This window comes from Triturus cristatus, chromosome 2_2 (genome assembly GCF_964204655.1).
Source record: "Triturus cristatus chromosome 2_2, aTriCri1.1, whole genome shotgun sequence".
Lineage (NCBI taxonomy): Eukaryota > Metazoa > Chordata > Amphibia > Caudata > Salamandridae > Triturus > Triturus cristatus.
In genome coordinates this window covers 1,218,565,115-1,218,588,974 of record NC_140582.1, presented here as the reverse complement: position 1 = coordinate 1,218,588,974, position 23,860 = coordinate 1,218,565,115, and the positions used below count along the sequence as shown (strand labels likewise).

Here is a 23,860-nt window from a genome sequence, read left to right as displayed (position 1 = left end):
CACACTCTACAATGTGCCAACAGGCACGGGCAGAATTTACAAGGGATTATATGTACAGGGGACAGGGCCACATGGACCACTGTCCAGAATTAGCACTTTTGGAACATAGGAATAATACTGTAGTACAAAATAGCAAATGTAGCACACAACCAGTAACTACTGGTATCAGGTAAGTACCACCTACGCAACCCTAACCACCTTTAGGAAAATATTGCGCAGGGAATCAGGACCTCACTAGCACCACCTGTACTAGGAGAAAAGCAACCACCTTAGTATCACAATACCTGTAGGGGTCTAAGCACATAAACACATGATGCATAACATTCAGAGGTGTAAAGCAAAGCACATGACGCATAAACACATTCAGAGGTGCAGGAAAGGAACAATGGCGCAAAAACTCACATTAGCCACTATCTGTGGCAGTCCCTAGGCCAACTGGCCTTGTCGGGGCTAGGACGCCCTGTGTCCAGCAGAGTCAGGGGCAAGACTGCGCCAGCTGCACCAGCCAAAAGCGTAAGGATCCCCACCTAAACGTTGCAGCTGCCCACTAAGTGCTGGGCAGCTGTAGAACTGAGCGTGGGCACCACGGTGCCCTTCGAACACAAATCTGTCGCTCTCGTGTGGAGCCTCTCTGGGCTCTAGCTAAAAAGAATGCCCCCTAGAGCCTTCGTGGCTCTAAATAATACTGTGCTCCAGCGTTGGAGTCCCACACGGGGGACTCTCTAAACACAATGCCCCCGGAGCCTTCACGGCTCTGAAACAAAATGCCCCCGAGGTCGGAGCGTTCACTGCGCTCTACGTTGGAGTCCCTCTCAGGGACTCGAGACACCACAATGCCCCCGTTCGTTGGAGCGCTCTGGGCGCTCTGAGCACATGGATGCCCTGTACACGTTGGAGCCACGGGGCTCAGAAACCAATGCGCCCCGTTTGGAGCCCACAGGGCTCGTGGACACTGCTCCCCGCACCCCCAGCACATGCGCGGAGTCCCCCAGCCCTTCTAGACACTCACCGGGCTGCTCGGGGGACTCCCGCGTCGTCTGCGCTCTCCGCGGTCGGCTCCACGGGACCGGCAGCACTCCTCTCGCGGCGGGGCAGTCTCGTCCTTCTCTCCTGGGGGAAGCGCGGGGTAGGCTCCCGCCCGCTTCCTCCCACGACGTCCCTGCTTCACCCGGGCCGGGCACTTCTTCCGCACGGCACAGGAGCGCGGGGTAGGCTCCCGTCCGCTTCCTGATTTTAGAACGAGGCTTCCGTCCCGCGACACGCCCCCAGGGGACGCCTGACTTCCGGTTCGCCCAAGGGCCGCGGCGGTGATTTCTCTCGGCAATAAGAGGGGTAGGCTCCCTCGCGACGTGATATACGGCGGGGTGGGCACCCGCCGTAGGAATTACGACAAATAAGCGGGGTGGGCACCCGCCAACGACCCCGGCAATGTCCCTGGCAGGGTGGGCACCTGCCAGGGGAATTCAGAAGCTGAAAAGACGGGGCAAACGCCGGGTGGGCACCGGCTTTCAGAAATAAAGCGCTCCGGCGCTAAACGGCAAATAAAAGCGCTTCCAGGCGCTTGAGGGACACAAATAAAGCGCTCCCAGCGCTTAGGCATAAAAATAAAACACCACAAAGTCCAGCAAAGTTTTTCCCTGCATGCAGCAGGGCAGGGGTGGGGGGCAAGGCTGGACCCAGAGCCAGCTCACTGGGCCTCCAGGCAGGGAGGTAATCCAAGTGGCGGTCCTCTGGTCCAGCAGCAGCAGCAGCAGCCCCCCTCAGGTAAGATCCTGGCAGAGAACAAATTGTAAGGGGACACAGCCCCTTTTTATACAGTAAAAGTCTTTGTTCTTGGTTCAGGGTGAGGGGGAAAACCAGTCGCAGCTGGTTGGGGAGCACCCTTGATGTGCTCAGCCCCTCACCCTATTCACTGGCAGGGCTAGGGTCGTCAGTCGCACCACAGGGGGCGGAGCCAGCATTGTGTGTGGAAAACTCTGCCCTATTCAGGACCCAGGTGTACTCCTCCCACCCATCTAGCTGCTGATCTCCCCATTCACCACTGGGTGACTCATCCTGACTCTGGGGAATCCCTAGCCCGTCACATGACATGACCAGCCAATCACGCGACAAGGCACACATTTCACACTGCACACCGAAGTGCCCACTTCTAGAAGTGGCACTTCCACACTAGGTACATGCACGCCGCACACATCATCGCGCAGCATTCACTCACACGAGTCCGCACATACCAAACTCGGGCCTGCACACCCCACGCATCCGGAACTACCAGGACACATACATTCCCCCATGCATTCCTATGGGAGGGCAGGCCTATCTCACCACATGCACTCAGAGTGTGCACGCACTTTACCCTGGGACACAGGGAAAGTGCGCAGAAACCAAAAAAATCACCACACCAAGTCACCAATAAAAAGCAAAAAGTTCAGGGGTGAACCTGCCAGAAGGGCCAAGTCCAACACAACCCCCTTCCAGCCAAAACGCAGGGCAGACCAATCACCACCGTGATGGACTTCCCTGCTTGGGGCGATAGAACACGGACGCGGGCCCGCAACTGCAGGGACACCCTCCGGTTCTACGCCACGGTGAACCCATGGAATTCTTTCTAACACCACTGTCTGGACCAATTGGGCTACCCCACTGGTACTCCCAAGCTGTCCGCGGCCAAGACCAGGCCCTAGGCCAACCAGGTGCCACCGGTTTTTGCCTAATCACAGAGTGGGGGGTAGTAACCCCTGGCACATAGCGGCCATTCTCCACTCTTCCTCTCTGCAAGACAGGACTAGACTGCCACTGGTTCTCCAGCCTAGGGTCTACACCCTCAGGCGGACCAGGAGTCTCAGGGAAGGCTCTCCTCCCCCTACCTCTTCTTCTAGGGTTCCTCCTCCCCCGGCGAGTGGTACACCTAGAACGCCATTCCAAACCAGGGTTTAACCCCTCAGGTTGTACCGGGGCCAGAGGTGGGCTCTCCCACCCTCTGCACCCCCTTCCAGAGCCCTGCTCCCTACCAACTGAGGCGGTACCTCTGGAAGAAGAACCGGTCGGGACGCTGGTTACAGACGTCCCACCCTTCAGGTCAGGCTGATCCTGAACCTGGCCTTCCAACCTCCGGCCTAGAACCTTTGGTGGAATAATTGCCTGGCACTCCAGGACTTCTGGGGATTTCCACTCCATCCCCCTGAGGCTATCAAATGACACATATGTCGAGCGACTGTCTGTCTGGCGCTGATCTCCCGTCCCCTGTCCACCTGACAGTGCGCGGAGATCCCCCAGAACAGAAGTGGTGCCACCCTGGTCACTACACGGGATCCTAGCCCAACTGGGTAGTCCCTGACCCACAGGCTCTTCCACTGGGGAACTCATCCCCCAATCACTCCTCACGCTGGCCTCCTGTACCCTCCCTACCGGAGCGGTACTGCCAGACTCCAGAACCACCGGAGCCCTGGTTACAGGTGCTCTAGGTCCTCTACTCACCAGGAGATCGTCCTCAAATGGGCTAACAGGACAGCCTAGGTCCCCAACTTGGTGTTCCCTCATGAAACCATCCAAGTCCTGAGGCAGGGTTTCGTACGTCCGGGGACCCTCGGTCACCCTCTCACTCCTGCTCCACTGAGCCAGGCAGTGAGCCCCTACACCCTCCTCGCTATCCTGGGACCTAGCTGGGCTACACTGAGCCTCTTCCACCACGCTGGGCGGGAAGATACCTGACCCACTACTTTTGGAGTCACTCCCTAATGACTCTAGAGAACCTCTAGCCCTTTCCCAGCGCTCTGCTTCCTCCGCAAGCTCAAGGGGCTCAGACAATCCACACCCCAACAGGTGTTGGCGCAACCCTGGCACACAACAACTGAGCAGGTGTTCTTTGAGAACCAGATTACACAGTATATCAAAATCACTTGCTGTGGAAATCCAATCAAACATTGCATCCTCACATCCATCCACAAACTCCTCCCAAGTCTGGTGAGACAGTTTCCTACTGCCCCTGAATTTCAACCTTAACTCCTCCTCCTGGGAAACAGGTACCAGACTGGGGGAACTGGGACTGGGATTTCCTACACTGGAATCTATCTGGCTGCTACCACTGGACTCAACCCTCCCTGGGGAGTCCAGAAAATTAAAACTGCGCGCAGGGGATAGTCTACCCTCCAGAGCTACTTTGCCTCTGGTGGAGGCCCTCTCAGCCTCCTCTACCCTCTCCCGCGCCAAGACCCACTCAGTCTCTCGCTGTTGCTTCCTGGCCTCCAGCTGCGCCATAGCCTGAGCATGCTCTAACCTGAGCTTCTCTAACGCCAGCTGGTGCTCCCTTTCTTTCCTCCTATCTTCCCACTCCTCTGGGGACAGGGAAAGGGATGAGGCGCTGCCTCCTACGCTGGACCCAGCAAGGGACGCCCTACCTATGGGGTCCTCACTCTCTACTGGCGTCCAGGTATTGTCATCCTCTACCTCCTCTTCTGAATCTTCAGGGCTCCCCACAGACCCACCACCCTCCAGGTGTGAGGCCCGGGCCCTTTCCATACTGTGCTCAAGATCCCATGGACCCTTTTGCCATAGGACCAGGTGGTCCTGAAGTTCGTACCGAGTGTCGGACTCTCTCCCTGTACAGGACCTTTCTAACTCCTGCCTCTGGCGCCAAGCTAGCTCATAGGGATCACAAGCAGGCTCCATTCTGGCAGACGTTATGGTAAAAAAATTACACAGGGAACCTAGGGGTCTGAGCTTAACAGGAGTACACAATTCACTAAAAGGATTCAGCAAGCTCTCTATCCCAGAGAACTCACACTCACTTGCCTAGTGCCACACACCATTCATCCACACACAAAACCCTCCCCTTGGACTGGTAAGGCAGTTTCTACCACCCCTGATTCCTCAACCTGACCACAAGTGACACAGGTACCAACTCTGGGCGCAGGGCGGGGGACAAATGTACTGGACACTATTACGCTGCCACCACTGGATCCCACCCTCTGGTGAATCCAGAAAACACAATGCACTTAGGGGGGATGATCTACCCTCCCGAGCTAGGGACACCTACCAATTAAGTCCCCACTGTAGGCCAACCCAAGAAATAGCAAACAGCACAGGGGCAGTTACCTCCTCCAGCTTCTACTGCAGGCCAACCCCAGAAATAACAAACAGCACAGGGGCAGTTACCTCCTCCAGCTTCTACTGCAGGCCAACCCAAGAACCCGCTGTCTGCACAAGGGCTGTTACCTCCTACAGTTTCTGGTTTCTGTCCTTGGCAGGACACTCAACTCAAAGTGCACCAAAACACATTTCCAAAGAAATGACAATTAAAAACAAACTTAAAACAATAATCCCTATACCATGTGATTTATCTAAATGCAGAGTTTTGTAGTGCAGCCAGTTGCTGCTGCGGTACAGCGCAAACGCAAGTCCAAATCCCACCGCTGATCACCAATGTTAGAAATGGCGATTTCTGGTTGGCTAAGGCTTGCGCCAAAGTCAGGCAGAAACCACCACTCTAGTCAGGGCAAGGAAGTTACACGCCAAAGATAACCCCTGCTCACCCCCTTGGTAGCTTGGCACGAGCAGTCAGGCTTATCTCTGAGGCAATGTGTAAAGCGTTTGCGCGCGCACCCAGCAACAACACCCAAGGCCCACCACAAAGGAAACTCCACACAAGGTATTCTATAAAAATAACCTTTGTATTATACACAACACATTAGATAAAAACACACACTCTACAATGTGCCAACAGGCACGGGCAGAATTTACAAGGGATTATATGTACAGGGGACAGGGCCACATGGACCACTGTCCAGAATTAGCACTTTTGGAACATAGGAATAATACTGTAGTACAAAATAGCAAATGTAGCACACAACCAGTAACTACTGGTATCAGGTAAGTACCACCTACGCAACCCTAACCACCTTTAGGAAAATATTGCGCAGGGAATCAGGACCTCACTAGCACCACCTGTACTAGGAGAAAAGAAACCACCTTAGTATCACAATACCTGTAGGGGTCTAAGCACATAAACACATGATGCATAACATTCAGAGGTGTAAAGCAAAGCACATGACGCATAAACACATTCAGAGGTGCAGGAAAGGAACAATGGCGCAAAAACTCACATTAGCCACTATCTGTGGCAGTCCCTAGGCCAACTGGCCTTGTCGGGGCTAGGACGCCCTGTGTCCAGCAGAGTCAGGGGCAAGACTGCGCCAGCTGCGCCAGCCAAAAGCGTAAGGATCCCCACCTAAACGTTGCAGCTGCCCACTAAGTGCTGGGCAGCTGTAGAACTGAGCGTGGGCACCACGGTGCCCTTCGAACACAAATCTGTCGCTCTCGTGTGGAGCCTCTCTGGGCTCTAGCTAAAAAGAATGCCCCCTAGAGCCTTCGTGGCTCTAAATAATACTGTGCTCCAGCGTTGGAGTCCCACACGGGGGACTCTCTAAACACAATGCCCCCGGAGCCTTCATGGCTCTGAAACAAAATGCCCCCGAGGTCGGAGCGTTCACTGCGCTCTACGTTGGAGTCCCTCTCAGGGACTCGAGACACCACAATGCCCCCGTTCGTTGGAGCGCTCTGGGCGCTCTGAGCACAAGGATGCCCTGTACACGTTGGAGCCACGGGGCTCAGAAACCAATGCGCCCCGTTTGGAGCCCACAGGGCTCGTGGACACTGCTCCCCGCACCCCCAGCACATGCGCGGAGTCCCCCAGCCCTTCTAGACACTCACCAGGCTGCTCGGGGGACTCCCGCGTCGTCTGCGCTCTCCGCGGTCGGCTCCACGGGACCGGCAGCACTCCTCTCGCGGCGGGGCAGTCTCGTCCTTCTCTCCTGGGGGAAGCGCGGGGTAGGTTCCCGCCCGCTTCCTCCCACGACGTCCCTGCTTCACCCGGGCCGGGCACTTCTTCCGCACGGCACAGGAGCGCGGGGTAGGCTCCCGTCCACTTCCTGATTTTAGAACGAGGCTTCCGTCCCGCGACACGCCCCCAGGGGACGCCTGACTTCCGGTTCGCCCAAGGGCCGCGGCGGTGATTTCTCTCGGCAATAAGAGGGGTAGGCTCCCTCGCGACGTGATATACGGCGGGGTGGGCACCCGCCGTAGGAATTACGACAAATAAGCGGGGTGGGCACCCGCCAACGACCCCGGCAATGTCCCTGGCAGGGTGGGCACCTGCCAGGGGAATTCAGAAGCTGAAAAGACGGGGCAAACGCCGGGTGGGCACCGGCTTTCAGAAATAAAGCGCTCCGGCGCTAAACGGCAAATAAAAGCGCTTCCAGGCGCTTGAGGGACACAAATAAAGCGCTCCCAGCGCTTAGGCATAAAAATAAAACACCACAAAGTCCAGCAAAGTTCTTCCCTGCATGCAGCAGGGCAGGGGTGGGGGGCAAGGCTGGACCCAGAGCCAGCTCACTGGGCCTCCAGGCAGGGAGGTAATCCAAGTGGCGGTCCTCTGGTCCAGCAGCAGCAGCCCCCCTCAGGTAAGATCCTGGCAGAGAACAAATTGTAAGGGGACACAGCCCCTTTTTATACAGTAAAAGTCTTTGTTCTTGGTTCAGGGTGAGGGGGAAAACCAGTCGCAGCTGGTTGGGGAGCACCCTTGATGTGCTCAGCCCCTCACCCTATTCACTGGCAGGGCTAGGGTCGTCAGTCGCACCACAGGGGGCGGAGCCAGCATTGTGTGTGGAAAACCCTGCCCTATTCAGGACCCAGGTGTACTCCTCCCACCCATCTAGCTGCTGATCTCCCCATTCACCACTGGGTGACTCATCCTGACTCTGGGGAATCCCTAGCCCGTCACATGACATGACCAGCCAATCACGCGACAAGGCACACATTTCACACTGCACACCGAAGTGCCCACTTCTAGAAGTGGCACTTCCACACTAGGTACATGCACGCCGCACACATCATCGCGCAGCATTCACTCACACGAGTCCGCACATACCAAACTCGGGCCTGCACACCCCACGCATCCGGAACTACCAGGACACATACATTCCCCCATGCATTCCTATGGGAGGGCAGGCCTATCTCACCACATGCACTCAGAGTGTGCACGCACTTTACCCTGGGACACAGGGAAAGTGCGCAGAAACCAAAAAAATCACCACACCAAGTCACCAATAAAAAGCAAAAAGTTCAGGGGTGAACCTGCCAGAAGGGCCAAGTCCAACACAGTAACACTCTGTGCCACTGCCAAGTGCCATAGTGAGGTAATTACTATCAAATAAATTACATGCACTAAATGTGTGTAGACCCAGCCTTGATAATTAAGTGCCGGTGCTAAGCACCGGAAAGCACCGGCACAAATTAAGCACTGAATAAGGACGAGTGTAGGTAGGGTTGACTCAAGGGTACAGGTCAAGGAGCTGTTTAATGCTGCTCTGTAATGAAGAATATCTCCTCTCTATGGGTTGAGTGTGTTCTTCCTGAGGCGTTCGGAGGGGCAGCGAGGGAAGCAGGCAGGATGCACAGGAGGGCATCTTAGCACAGCATCTGGATGGCCTTGTCTTCTCCGTAATGTCAGTTGTATGACATCTGATCGACAGCCCAAATATTTGATACAAAGATTTCACTGGAAATATACTGAGGTCCAAAATATTGAATTTACATACATATAATGTGAACTTCCAAAACCAACCACCCACAAAACCAACCAACCAAAATATCGACTTACATAGGAAGGTGCATATATTTAAACATAATTAACATTTTGCCGAGGCTCCGCGTTAATTAACATTATTGTAACTAGAAAAAGTTACATTATTTTTTCATAAAAGAACAAAATGAAGATCAATTCAAATTTGGAATTGTGTGCTTGCCCTTTAACAGCAGAGGAATGATGGATGTCATATCTAAATTTTCATAGCTTTTTGACAATTTTAAGATTACAATTATGGACATTTGCCCAATAAATATTATGGTTTAAAGTCCACCAGGATAAATAAGTATTTGAGTGTGTCGCATCTGTCCTGAAAGACCCTGTGAGATGTGCTTGTGTGAAGGGGTTCTGTATTCCCTTGTGATCCTGAGAGCTGTGAGCTCTGTGCAGTTGGTGAGATGTGCTTGTGTGAAGGGGTTCTGTATTCCCTTGTGATCCTGAGAGCTGTGAGCTCTGTGCAGTTGGTGAGATGTGCTTGTGTGAAGGGGTTCTGTATTCCCTTGTGATCCTGAGAGCTGTGAGCTCTGTGCAGTTGGTGAGATGTGCTTGTGTGAAGGGGTTCTGTATTCCCTTGTGATCCTGGGAGCTGTGAGCTCTGTGCAGTTGGTGAGATGTGCTTGTGTGAAGGGGTTCTGTATTCCCTTGTGATCCTGGGAGCTGTGAGCTCTGTGCAGTTGGTGAGATGTGCTTGTGTGAAGGGGTTCTGTATTCCCTTGTGATCCTGAGAGCTGTGAGCTCTGTGCAGTTGGTGAGATGTGCTTGTGTGAAGGGGTTCTGTATTCCCTTGTGATCCTGAGAGCTGTGAGCTCTGTGCAGTTGGTGAGATGTGCTTGTGTGAAGGGGTTCTGTATTCCCTTGTGATCCTGGGAGCTGTGAGGTCTGTGCAGTTGGTGAGATGTGCTTGTGTGAAGGGGTTCTGTATTCCCTTGTGATCCTGAGAGCTGTGAGCTCTGTGCAGTTGGTGAGATGTGCTTGTGTGAAGGGGTTCTGTATTCCCTTGTGATCCTGAGAGCTGTGAGCTCTGTGCAGTTGGTGAGATGTGCTTGTGTGAAGGGGTTCTGTATTCCCTTGTGATCCTGAGAGCTGTGAGCTCTGTGCAGTTGGTGAGATGTGCTTGTGTGAAGGGGTTCTGTATTCCCTTGTGATCCTGAGAGCTGTGAGCTCTGTGCAGTTGGTGAGATGTGCTTGTGTGAAGGGGTTCTGTATTCCCTTGTGATCCTGGGAGCTGTGAGCTCTGTGCAGTTGGTGAGATGTGCTTGTGTGAAGGGGTTCTGTATTCCCTTGTGATCCTGGGAGCTGTGAGCTCTGTGCAGTTGGTGAGATGTGCTTGTGTGAAGGGGTTCTGTATTCCCTTGTGATCCTGAGAGCTGTGAGCTCTGTGCAGTTGGTGAGATGTGCTTGTGTGAAGGGGTTCTGTATTCCCTTGTGATCCTGAGAGCTGTGAGCTCTGTGCAGTTGGTGAGATGTGCTTGTGTGAAGGGGTTCTGTATTCCCTTGTGATCCTGGGAGCTGTGAGGTCTGTGCAGTTGGTGAGATGTGCTTGTGTGAAGGGGTTCTGTATTCCCTTGTGATCCTGAGAGCTGTGAGCTCTGTGCAGTTGGTGAGATGTGCTTGTGTGAAGGGGTTCTGTATTCCCTTGTGATCCTGAGAGCTGTGAGCTCTGTGCAGTTGGTGAGATGTGCTTGTGTGAAGGGGTTCTGTATTCCCTTGTGATCCTGAGAGCTGTGAGCTCTGTGCAGTTGGTGAGATGTGCTTGTGTGAAGGGGTTCTGTATTCCCTTGTGATCCTGGGAGCTGTGAGCTCTGTGCAGTTGGTGAGATGTGCTTGTGTGAAGGGGTTCTGTATTCCCTTGTGATCCTGAGAGCTGTGAGCTCTGTGCAGTTGGTGAGATGTGCTTGTGTGAAGGGGTTCTGTATTCCCTTGTGATCCTGGGAGCTGTGAGGTCTGTGCAGTTGGTGAGATGTGCTTGTGTGAAGGGGTTCTGTATTCCCTTGTGATCCTGGGAGCTGTGAGGTCTGTGCAGTTGGTGAGATGTGCTTGTGTGAAGGGGTTCTGTATTCCCTTGTGATCCTGGGAGCTGTGAGCTCTGTGCAGTTGGTGAGATGTGCTTGTGTGAAGGGGTTCTGTATTCCCTTGTGATCCTGAGAGCTGTGAGCTCTGTGCAGTTGGTGAGATGTGCTTGTGTGAAGGGGTTCTGTATTCCCTTGTGATCCTGGGAGCTGTGAGGTCTGTGCAGTTGGTGAGATGTGCTTGTGTGAAGGGGTTCTGTATTCCCTTGTGATCCTGAGAGCTGTGAGCTCTGTGCAGTTGGTGAGATGTGCTTGTGTGAAGGGGTTCTGTATTCCCTTGTGATCCTGGGAGCTGTGAGCTCTGTGCAGTTGGTGAGATGTGCTTGTGTGAAGGGGTTCTGTATTCCCTTGTGATCCTGGGAGCTGTGAGCTCTGTGCAGTTGGTGAGATGTGCTTGTGTGAAGGGGTTCTGTATTCCCTTGTGATCCTGAGAGCTGTGAGCTCTGTGCAGTTGGTGAGATGTGCTTGTGTGAAGGGGTTCTGTATTCCCTTGTGATCCTGGGAGCTGTGAGCTCTGTGCAGTTGGTGAGATGTGCTTGTGTGAAGGGGTTCTGTATTCCCTTGTGATCCTGGGAGCTGTGAGCTCTGTGCAGTTGGTGAGATGTGCTTGTGTGAAGGGGTTCTGTATTCCCTTGTGATCCTGGGAGCTGTGAGCTCTGTGCAGTTGGTGAGATGTGCTTGTGTGAAGGGGTTCTGTATTCCCTTGTGATCCTGAGAGCTGTGAGCTCTGTGCAGTTGGTGAGATGTGCTTGTGTGAAGGGGTTCTGTATTCCCTTGTGATCCTGAGAGCTGTGAGCTCTGTGCAGTTGGTGAGATGTGCTTGTGTGAAGGGGTTCTGTATTCCCTTGTGATCATGAGAGCTGTGAGCTCTGTGCAGTTGGTGAGATGTGCTTGTGTGAAGGGGTTCTGTATTCCCTTGTGATCCTGGGAGCTGTGAGCTCTGTGCAGTTGGTGAGATGTGCTTGTGTGAAGGGGTTCTGTATTCCCTCTGTGATCCTGAGAGCTGTGAGCTCTGTGCAGTTGGTGAGATGTGCTTGTGTGAAGGGGTTCTGTATTCCCTTGTGATCATGAGAGCTGTGAGCTCTGTGCAGTTGGTGAGATGTGCTTGTGTGAAGGGGTTCTGTATTCCCTTGTGATCCTGAGAGCTGTGAGCTCTGTGCAGTTGGTGAGATGTGCTTGTGTGAAGGGGTTCTGTATTCCCTTGTGATCCTGAGAGCTGTGAGCTCTGTGCAGTTGGTGAGATGTGCTTGTGTGAAGGGGTTCTGTATTCCCTTGTGATCATGAGAGCTGTGAGCTCTGTGCAGTTGGTGAGATGTGCTTGTGTGAAGGGGTTCTGTATTCCCTTGTGATCCTGGGAGCTGTGAGCTCTGTGCAGTTGGTGAGATGTGCTTGTGTGAAGGGGTTCTGTATTCCCTCTGTGATCCTGAGAGCTGTGAGCTCTGTGCAGTTGGTGAGATGTGCTTGTGTGAAGGGGTTCTGTATTCCCTTGTGATCCTGGGAGCTGTGAGCTCTGTGCAGTTGGTGAGATGTGCTTGTGTGAAGGGGTTCTGTATTCCCTTGTGATCCTGGGAGCTGTGAGCTCTGTGCAGTTGGTGAGATGTGCTTGTGTGAAGGGGTTCTGTATTCCCTTGTGATCATGAGAGCTGTGAGCTCTGTGCAGTTGGTGAGATGTGCTTGTGTGAAGGGGTTCTGTATTCCCTTGTGATCCTGGGAGCTGTGAGGTCTGTGCAGTTGGTGAGATGTGCTTGTGTGAAGGGGTTCTGTATTCCCTTGTGATCCTGGGAGCTGTGAGGTCTGTGCAGTTGGTGAGATGTGCTTGTGTGAAGGGGTTCTGTATTCCCTTGTGATCCTGAGAGCTGTGAGCTCTGTGCAGTTGGTGAGATGTGCTTGTGTGAAGGGGTTCTGTATTCCCTTGTGATCCTGGGAGCTGTGAGGTCTGTGCAGTTGGTGAGATGTGCTTGTGTGAAGGGGTTCTGTATTCCCTTGTGATCCTGGGAGCTGTGAGCTCTGTGCAGTTGGTGAGATGTGCTTGTGTGAAGGGGTTCTGTATTCCCTTGTGATCCTGGGAGCTGTGAGGTCTGTGCAGTTGGTGAGATGTGCTTGTGTGAAGGGGTTCTGTATTCCCTTGTGATCCTGGGAGCTGTGAGCTCTGTGCAGTTGGTGAGATGTGCTTGTGTGAAGGGGTTCTGTATTCCCTTGTGATCCTGAGAGCTGTGAGGTCTGTGCAGTTGGTGAGATGTGCTTGTGTGAAGGGGTTCTGTATTCCCTTGTGATCCTGGGAGCTGTGAGCTCTGTGCAGTTGGTGAGATGTGCTTGTGTGAAGGGGTTCTGTATTCCCTTGTGATCCTGAGAGCTGTGAGCTCTGTGCAGTTGGTGAGATGTGCTTGTGTGAAGGGGTTCTGTATTCCCTTGTGATCCTGGGAGCTGTGAGCTCTGTGCAGTTGGTGAGATGTGCTTGTGTGAAGGGGTTCTGTATTCCCTTGTGATCCTGGGAGCTGTGAGCTCTGTGCAGTTCACTCTTGATGTTCTGAGAGCTGTGACTGTTCTGTGTCCAGTAAAACGTATAATCTTCTGTTCCAGATGTGAAAGTGCGAAGTTTCGGGAACCAGGAAAGATCATTCATGAACCCAGAGAGCCCTGGTGGAATTATAAAGGTAAAGCAATGCCCGTGTCTTCCTTCAGCGTACAGCACTTAGGCAAATCAAAGGGATTCAGTACATGGTCTCTCTTTTCTTAGCGGGTTCATGTGTCTCATTCACAAGTGCAAAGCGTAAAACACAGCATAGCGCCATATGTACTATGACTAGCCTGCGTCTGCTGTGATCCTCTGCACTTCGGCTGCCTTACGCAACGCGCAGCCCCGCATCCTGGTGTAGAAGTGAGTGTGCGCTGCCTAGCGCTGGATTTGTACTGAAAGCAGCCCCTTCCAGCTCGTATTCCTGCCGCGGCAGACTCAGGATTGGATGCATCGGGTGCACGCTGTGCACGTCAGCGCGCACGCAATGCGTGGTTTACATTGAGAAATGAACATATGTCCCCATGTTAGCATCTCTTTCAAAGGGGGTGTTATTTTTTACACAAACCCTGGTCTGCCGATCTGAGCTGATTGAACTTCGCATTAACTATGGGTGTTTGAATCTTTCAGTGGTTAATTAGTAAAAAAAAAGAACTGCCGGGGCTCTTTTCAGGAGGCAGCTTCGACCAGCCCATTTCTCCTTTTAGCACTGCCTAATACAGACCCAACTGCAGTGCTAACCATGAAACCCTATAAGCAGTGCTTTAAATGGGAGGTACTCACCGGTACTGAGTACCGGCACTTTTTCATTTTCTCGCATCGACCACCGGCCCTTTTCCTTGAGTAAGGAGAGTACTGGTACTCACCAGGGCCTGGCTTTGATGCAGGTGGCGCTCCGTTCATCAATCACCTCGTACCTCGGCAGCACCATCCACTCTTAATCACAGTGGAAGCCTGGGCTGGGCTCGTACAAGAGAACAGCTGCTCTTGCCGCCAGTGCACAGCGCAGTGATCTGCATGCCTGCTCTGGAAGCCATCAGAGCAGAGGTGTGGCTGCAGGGAGGTGCGTTTAGCCTTTGTTTTTACACAGCGGGGGCAGAGACGCGGCTATTAAACTTAATGGGCGAGGGTGTGAGAGGCATTGTTCAGGGTTACACAGGACTGCAATGACGCTTCTGTAGCAGAAATCGCTCTATGTAAACTGCTGCCATTAGACCTTTTAACACAAATTCACTAGTACATCTATGACAAGACAAGATGTTGAGCACTGTGTAAAAGTCAAATACTTGATATGGTGCATTTACAAAACACATACAAGCATTTTTTCCAGTTACTGTTGCCTGTGGTGGGTATTTTCAATATGCCTGGATGGAACAAAAAGTTTGCGCTTACTTTCACAATCTCCAACCATCGTTTCACAACTAAATTGCCTATTTGCATGTGTAAATATAATGGGATCTCGGTATCAAACTCACTGATCCTGTGAAAAATGCGATATGCTCTTTGAACAGAGATGTTTGCAGCCTGCGCTAAACCATCTGGGCTTACACGTCACAAGGAAGTATACAGCTGTATTTGAATCAAAAGCCAAGATATGTAATGCATGACTAGGTAAGTGCATGTAACTCATACTCATGGTTGCAATTTATTGCCCACTGTGATCGGACGGCAAAAGCAGGAAAACTGAAAGCTTCATCTTTTTTGCACCCCCAGGTTGTCATTGGTACAAGCTATTTGAGTGCAAGCACAGGAAACGCATTTTATTTGTAATAAGTCTCATCGCCTGACTGAGACTTCATGTCAGTAGCCATATTTCAATTCAGACAGACCCTCTTGTCATTTATAACATGATGTGAATGTCTGTTGCTTTTTTAAATATTTATTTCATTGACAGCTAGAAATGCAAGAATACATTCGACATTTACTAAATTAAGTATATGAGGTATATAATATATTATCTAAATTAACATACGTGGGATTGCAATAAATACTGTAAAGTAATGTCAACAAAAGATTTTAAAGCAATTCAAATTTCCCAACAGAGACGTTTTTTCAACATCTGTGCTGTGTTACATATATGGGTGTATATTTTAATTACACAGTGTATTCAGAGAACCCGGCTAGATGCCTTTATTCATCTAAAATCACATGTGCAACCTGTTAATTCTGGCCACCACTCCTTTTCAATCACATAAAATGGAATGTCGAAACGTTGAGCCACCAGCAGCAACTTCATCAGTGTCTCTGTGTCAACATTTCTTTTCCAGTGGCAGCCAGAGAGCGAATATGCTGCTTACTGAAGTTACACAAAGTATGTCCCTTGGAAAGCAACTCTGGTTTCCATTTTAGACAGAAACACCCACTAGTGCATAGCATGCAGCATGTAGATAAGAGAATTGTTTTTTATGTAGATAGCTCAGTTGGATACTGTATTTGTTGCATAGATCATTGTCTTCCCTGTAGGTCACAAGTTAACATCGTTGGCATATATCTTAGTGAATTATGCCCCTGCAGCAAGGACCTGCATGCAACAACAAGGCATATATATAGAACCGTACTGTTTCTTTCTCACTTTTTTCATTTTTTAAGGTTGCTAAAAAAAGATTACTTTGGGTTGTAATAAACACTCATTAGTAAGTGCTATATAAATGGTTATTAGTGTAAGATCTAATGTACAGATGCATCCGATATTCTAACAATGCATGCAGATTTCTTGCATAAAAACCTTGAAAAGGTAAAAAACTTAGCTCCGCCCCTTGTTCCGCCTTTAGCACCGCCCTTCTGCCTGCCCGAAGCTCCACCCCCTTTTGAGGAGTACCTGCACTTATTTTTGTCCATTTAAAGCACTGCCTATAAGTGGGGAGACGCTGTGGCGTAATGGTTAGAACTGCTTACTTCAGAGCAGGGGAACCAGGTTCGAGTCTCGGCGTGGGCCCAACATCCTGTGATTCGTGGTGAATCCCTTTATCTCCCTGTGCCTACCTAAAATGAATGTGTCCGTAACTGGTACTCAATCGCTGGTGTTGATGATTAGTGCGGGTGCTGAGTACTGGAAACTACCGCCTCAAATTAAGCACTGGAATCTTCACCAGTAACTCTTCCTTGATGCAAATTGTGTTTTGTGTTGAGAAAAGGGCACCTTTCCTGAGCAAAATGCTGTCGAGCTGGAAAGTGCACGCCAATGCATCTCTCTGCAGTTCCTTTGAGGGCTACATATACATGAAAAGACACGCAGTTAGATTTCACCCTGAGAAAATAGCTGAAAGTTTATCTTCTCCCCTGTTACAAGTCTAAATGAAGGGCTCTCTGTGCATTAGCATCACTGCCACGTCACACGTAAAGCATTCAGCCAGGCCTGGCTTTCTGCATGTTGCATCTGAGAGTGGAAGTTCATCTAAGATGCCACATATGACATGGATACGCTTGTCAGGCGTGTGTTAACAGCATGTAGTTAACATTTCTGGAGCTCTCCGGGTTGGTAATGGGTGTGTATACTCACAATGTGTGAGCAGGACATAAAGTGTGTTTGAGCCGAGGACAATCCATGGGGCTCCAGGATCTGGCCACCTCAGCCAATCACATTGAAGGTGCACCTGGTCTTGACCTAAAAGTCTGAGAGACAATTAATATGGGCTAATGAGGGAACTCAGAATACCAGGAAATCCTTTTCCATCATGGACAGTCAGTGACTATCAACAGGATCGCAGCTGCGCAGAACTCCTTCAGATGACACCAGAGAGCTCATTCCCATGCTGGTGACAGCAGGGTTGTTCAGGTGGGTACTTGGGCGAAAGAGGTCTGCCAGGGGCATGTAGTCAGGGCCCAAAACTCATGCACCAGTGGAGGACCACTTTTGTGGCAAAGGATGGATTATGTGGCATGTGCGGCAAAATCATTCTAACGTGGAGCTTCTCCCACTGCAGACCTGTGGCTTCTGTATTAGGTCTTACCTGCTGGTTAAAGTTCACTGCTCTATGAACTAGACACAGATGGCCTCATTTATGAAAAGTGTTGCATTGCTGGTTGAAAAACAGCGATGCAACACTTTTCATAGCGCCACCCTTGCTACACCATGGATGCACCGTATAAACACTATGGCGCTCCATGTGGCAAGGTACCCTGACGTACCTGTTGGCTCAGTAATGACGCATTGCTGGAGTGTGTCAGAAAATTGACGGAACTCCAGCAATGTGTCATTACCAATGAGCGAGTCCCATGGGAAAGGCCCTGCGTCACTCCTTACGCCTGCTGAGAGGCAGGCGTAAGGATTTGTCGCATTCAAGTCATAGAAGTGGCGCAGTGAAACCTCATAGATTTCACTGCATCACTTCCATGAGGCTTTTTAGTGCAGGAACGGCCACCGTGCACACATTATATCTGCCGCAGGTAGAATGTATCGCAGGCATTTACAAAGTGACGCATATGCTTATTTATTTATTTATAAAGTTTTATATAGCGCAAACTTGACCCAAGAGGATCTCAGAGCGCTTTACATTTAGGATAGTTGCGTTAAAAGTTACATCAGATACAAGAGCATAGTGAGGTACAGTACACATAAACAATGTTTCAAAAATTCGTAGGAGGGAGGAGAGGAAGGAGTAATAGCGGGGAGACGAGGAGGAACTGTGCCCAATGTCCGGCTGGGTAGGTGACGGTCTAGGGGGAAACCAGGGCCAATCTCCACATTAGCTGTCTAGCAGCTCCACCGGGCATCAGCCATGTTGCTCAGGTCCCAGCGTTCAGGAAAACCAGTTTTTAGTTTATTTAATTTGAGAAGGTTATATAGCGCTGGCTAGACCCGGAGGTATCAGAGCGCTTAACCAGAGGATCGTTGCATTACAAGGAACATCTGAAAAGGTTTATATAGCGCTGGCTAGACCCGAAGGTATCAGAGCGCTATACCAGAGGAACATTGCTTTACAAATTACATCAGTTACAGTAGCGTAGTAAGGTACAGTAAACAAACAACGAGGTTGAGAGAATTTGTAGGAAAGGAGGGGAGGAAGGAGCCATAGCAGGGAGACAAGGAAGAACTGTGTCCAATGTCCACCTGGGTAGGTGACGGTCGAGGGGGAAACCAGGGCCAATCTCCTCATTAGCTGTCTAGCAACTCCACCGGGCATCAGCCATGTTGCTTAGATGCGTCTCTTTGTAAATAGGGCGCAGTGTGGCGCATTGATTACGCTGCCGCAGCGTCACAAAAAAGTGATGCAACGGTGGCATAAGGCCTTCATAAATAAGGGTCAGAGTGCATCCTATGGTTTGCCTGACATGGTCCGCCGTATCCCCTGTAGCTTTGTGGTGAGGGCATGATTTATCTGTAATACTCTTGCCTGTTCAAAGAGGCTGGTGACCTGTGCCTGCAAATTTCTAAAATGTCATCGGTAATCAGAAGCCACACAGATATAACCTATTTTCTGTGTAACATGTTGTACAATGTCATTCCTGTGATGTAATTTCCTGTGAGGTCATTGGTATGCTAATTAATAGTACTGAAACCTGGAAAATCCTATCTCTTTAGACCACAGGTCTCCAACCTTTTCAGCAAAAACTACTTAAGTTCAATGAAAACCATCCAGAGCCACTGATGCTATTAGTGTGGTAATAGTGATCATATTAGATAAGATTACATTAGTGGCCGCCATATGCAAGTCTTCAAGCAGTGACCGGCTTGGTGCACCAGGCAGAGTTGCCATCTTTAGTATTAAAAAATAAAAGACTTGGTCAATTTTGTAATGCCGCTACATGGGTAACACATACACACCATATCTGCAATGTCCTTGACATCAATGTGATTATATTAGTAATAAGTCTTCCCAGTTCCCGATGATTTTATAATTCAAATATGAGCTTTGATTTTTTGGGGAAATTCAAACATTTTTCTGCAAACACCAACCAATGAGTGTTGAGAATACACACAATTTCGTCTTGAATACACATTCTCAATTTTAGTATACATATTTTTATTCAACCTGGCAAAAGCTTCTAAGTTAGTAGGCTGGTCTACACAGAGGAGAGCTACTCACAGGTAGCTGGAGAGCTACTAGTAGCTCACAAGCTACTCGTTGTAGAAGCCTGCTTTAGACTCACGGAATGCTGACGAGTGTGCGTATCCAGCATTCACTTTTCTTCTGTTGCCATTTCTTCTTAAGCTCACCAATACGCATACACAGAGCGCCTTTGTTGAACAACATTCCTCATTCTTTCCTTTCACTCACACGTCTGGTTTGTCTCTATAATGCTAAGGCTAGCCCCAAATCACTGGCAAGTTCATGGTTCTTACCTTTCCGTCTTGATAATATGTTGTTAGATTTACAGCTTTTTTGTTCTTAAATTAAAGTCATGGGAATACATACGCTTTCTTAAAGTTGCACCAAAAATATTGGCCCATTATCAAAAGTGTACTGCTGTTATGCCTTTTAAGTTCACCACTTACAATGCAAACTTCACCTTCTGAAACCTTTTGATAAAACTCTTCTTTGAGGGTACAGTTTAACTCTGCCAATGCAGCCTAGTCAGCCAAGAGGCTCATTATTGTTGTGAGTCAAAAGGTAGCCTTGTTACAGTATTTTCCTTTGAATGCAGCTGAGATCAACACACACAAAGCCACACACAAAGCCACCCAACTTTTACCCGACTTTCCTACTCAAATGGCAGGCCTGATAATTTTGCCTTTGCATGTTTAAGAAAAGTGAGACTTTTGCCACACCCTCACCCCGACACATTAGAACACTGGAATATTGGAAGCTCCATGGAAGACCATTGAGTGCTCGGGGTTTCAAATGACCATTAAAAGCCCAGAGCTCCAGCATTCTAATATAGCCTTAGAGCCCGAGCTAGGGTCGGCGAGGGCCTTTAACAAGGGAGCGGGCCTTTGATGGCCCGTAGAGCCCGCTAGGAGGGCTCTAAGGCTATTAGAATATTCCGCTCCTAGAGGGCAGAGTGTTCTAATTCCTAAAAACAAACGCCTATTGGAGCCAGAGGGGGTTTAAATCCCTTCGGGCTCCGAGAGTCCTTTGTTCACAGCAGGAGCTGTTAACAAAAACAACATTGGAATGTTGCTCCTTGGGCTTCTGCCGGCCCGTAGAAGCCCGGAGCACTCCATTGCATTCAATGTAGTGCTTAACATTCCAATCTTGTAATATTTGTCGTTCTTAGCTGTTGCTGTGAACAAAGGCCTCATGGAGCCTGGGGTGATTTAATTCCCATCGGGCTAACTGAGGGCTTTGTTTTATTTGTTAGAACATTCTGTCCTCTGGTGGTGGAATGTTCTAATAGCCTTATAGCCCTTCGTAGCTGGGCTATACTGACCATTAAAGTCCCACTTCCTTGTTAAAGGCCCTCACCTTCGGCTCGGGCCTTTAACGCTGAATCGGGCCTTTAATGGCCGGTATAGCTACAGGGGACTATAAGGCTATATTACAACTCTCCTGGAATTTAAACCCCTAGAGAGCAAACTTCTTCTGGGAGGCATGGAATGCCACCAAATCATCCAAATTTACCGAACCCCGGTCACTAACAATACCAATACACTCCCCGCTCTTCCAACGGCCTGGGAAGCAGACTTGGGTACATTTGACAGTGACGACTGGACAGGAGCCCTGGGAGCACCCAGGGAGGCAGCGGTTTTGACTCGCCTTTGCCTAATTCAGTTTAAATACATGCACAGGGCCTACTACACATGGCACAGAATGTGGTGCATGGGTCTGATTGCCTCTCCTGTTTGTCTCTGCTGTGGGATGGCAGAGGGTACCTTCCTATATTCAGTGTGGAGCTATGCCATGCTAGAATGGCTCTGGCAGAGGGTTCTTTGCTGTTTGGGTGAAGTCCTTTCATGGACTATACCTAGGGATTCCAAACTCATCCTCCTTCACTGCACAGAGGGTTTTGGGGGCAAGAATAAACGTTCACTTCTATTTTTGGGCCTCACTCTTTACAAGCGAGATATAGCCAGGTCATAGAAGGCAGAATCACCACCTCTGCTGGCGGTTTGGAAAAGGGGCATGGCTTCAGGCTGTTAGTATCAAGGGGTCTGCTCTCAAACATTTGGGATCCTTTCTGTCAAAAAGGAGGCAGATGGTGGCCCTTGATCCCTTTGTATCTGAACTCTTCCGTCTGCCAGGCTGGGTTCCACAGGGGTCTTCTCTCAGCCCCATGTTGTTTAATTTATAATTTATACCCCTGGCAGCCGTGAACAGATCCTTTGGTCTGAACCTGACTTCATACGCAGTTGATACACAAATTGTGGTTGCCATGTCCTCAACCAATAATCATACTGGCCTCAATTTCAATAATTTCATGACAGCAATTCGTCACTTGATGACACAAATCTGCTTAAAGGTTAACTCGGGGAAGATGGAAGTCATTCTGTTTGGGAACAACCCGACAACTGGCCCCCATCTTGGTGGCCTCAAGAGATGGGTCCCTTCCCCACACCAGTGAATAAGGTTGAAAACCTGGGCGTGGTTTTTGGAACCCTAAACTGACTCTCAGCCCAGGGAGCCGTTTACTTTTGCACAGAGCACTTCACCGGCGCCAGGGACCAGACAGGACCACAACGCCCAGCAGCCTTTGCACCAGGAGGCGCCAGCGCGCATTGTGTGCGTCAAGCGGCGCTCTTAAGCAGCTGCAGGCTCCCGCAGGGCAGGAGCCGTTTACTTTTGCACAGAGCACTTTACCGGCGCCAAGGACCAGACCGGACCACAACGCCCAGCAGCCGTTGCGCCAGGAGGCACCAGGGCGCATTGTGTGTGTCAGGCGGCGCTCTTAAGCGGCCAAGGGCTCCCTCGGGGCGGGAGCTGTTTACTTTTGCACAGAGCTCTTTACCGGCACCAGGGACCAGACCGGATCACAATGCACAGCAGCCTTTGCGCCAGCGCACATTGTGTGTGTCAGGTGGCGCTCTTAAGTGGCCGCAAGCTCCCGCAGCGCGGGACACATGCGGGCAGGCCCATCTGTGCCCGTCTTATACCGAATGAGACCGGGCTGGGCCAACCCCCTAAATTCTTTGTTGCCGGGACAGTCTACAATACTGTGGTGAGCTATCCCTTTCTATTTTGCCTCCCTCACTGTTATTGTTTTTGTGTCGTCATCATGAATAAACATAAACTAGGTGCAGGACACTGCGTCACTGGGACACTTGACGCCTTTTTATTGAGGGCCGAGTCTGTACTTATCCACGAGAGACAGCTTACGGAACGCAGACTAGCCTTGGAGCCCTTGCCCTCACAGTCCAGACTTGCCCCCGCCGAGTTGTCTGTCCTAAATAGTCACGAAATGCCCTCCCCCCGAATTAGCCTGACTCAACATCTAGAGTCGGAAATAGAAATAGTCTCCCCTAATTCTCCTGATCTGGAAAGTGGACCTGATAGGCTCCATGCAATCACTAGAGGACGGAAAACTACTTTGAGCCCTGAAACCGTCAATGAACCCCAGTCTAAAAAAAGGAAGGGGTGAGGGCCTCAGAAACACCCTAAACCCGACCCAAAATCAGCTGGGAGGAAGCTCAGATCCACTTCTAAAGATAGGGCTCCGGATAAAGGGCCCTTGGCATCTGCTGTACATACTGTGAAGGAGAGGATACCTGAATGCGGAAATGAGGAAGACTACTGGGGCAGATTAGAGACTTTGGTGCCAGCATTATTAGATCCAATACTGCAAAAAATAACTGGTGGAATCTAGACTTGCAAAACTGGAGGAACTTGTCACCAGCAAAATCACATTTCATACGGCCTCTTGCCAAAGTACAGGAGTGGACAGTATCCGCAACAGGGGGATGGATAAGAGGGTGGATCAAGCTGGGAGTAGCTCTACTAATGGTCAGGCTCAAAATCTAATCACCAATTCAACTACTTTGACTAACATTAGTTCCACTCCCAGTTCAGTCAATCCCCCTTAATCGGACTGGCAACCACCCCTTAAAGCAGGCCCCCCTCCCAAGCAGACCCCTATGGCCATTCGCAAAGCAGAGCTGACCCTAATGTGCCAGCTTTCAAAGGGGTTGGAGGGGGCAGTTCAAACACTTTAGTTTAGAGCATCAGAAATCCACTCATGGTAACTTTATTAACCCAACACAAAATTCTACACTTGCCGCCAGAGGCAACCCCTTACACGGTTGTCCTGGCTAACGTTCAGTCCCTTTCACATAATGCCTATGAGCATTGGTCCACCTTAAGGAACAAGTCATTGCATTTCTTAAGCTCTAGGACTGGTATTAATGATATTCTCTTCTCTGATTTTAAAATGGCCAGGAGAATAGAGTCGGTGGGCAACTCAGAAAAAACTCTAGGGGGGGACTGTGAAGTGTTAACCTTTAGTTCACCATTTTTAGTGCAGACAATTCTTGATAAGGGAGGCAGTCGGTTTGTTAATGCGCAGGATATAAACATACTACCACTGGGCTTTTTCTACCAACCCCCCCAGACTTCGCTGGTACCCACCTGTGGAGGTGAATCACTCAGGGAATAGACTGCCTAGATATTTGGTCCCTGTGAGTAACTGTTTCGACATTCTGAATCCACTCGAAGCGATAGACTGACTGCCCACGGGCTTTTTTGGCCATACCCCTCTTAATTTTGGCCTTTATGACGAAAGGAGCAGTTATGTTAGTCAACGAAACAGTAATCCCGCCTCGGCCCA

At 50.3% G+C, this 23,860-nt stretch overlaps 1 protein-coding gene across 2 annotated transcripts in view; it reads left to right on the top strand.

The window, feature by feature from the left end:
* The window catches only part of LOC146863425 (E3 ubiquitin-protein ligase TRIM7-like), a 222,421-nt gene that overhangs the window by 89,786 nt on the left and 108,775 nt on the right, over nucleotides 1–23,860 (top strand). For both annotated transcript variants that reach the window (XM_085642849.1, XM_085642848.1), the window contains exon 5: nucleotides 13,288–13,361. In XM_085642849.1, coding sequence (XP_085498975.1) covers nucleotides 13,288–13,361 — 74 coding nt within the window. The remainder of the gene's footprint in view (nucleotides 1–13,287; nucleotides 13,362–23,860) is intronic.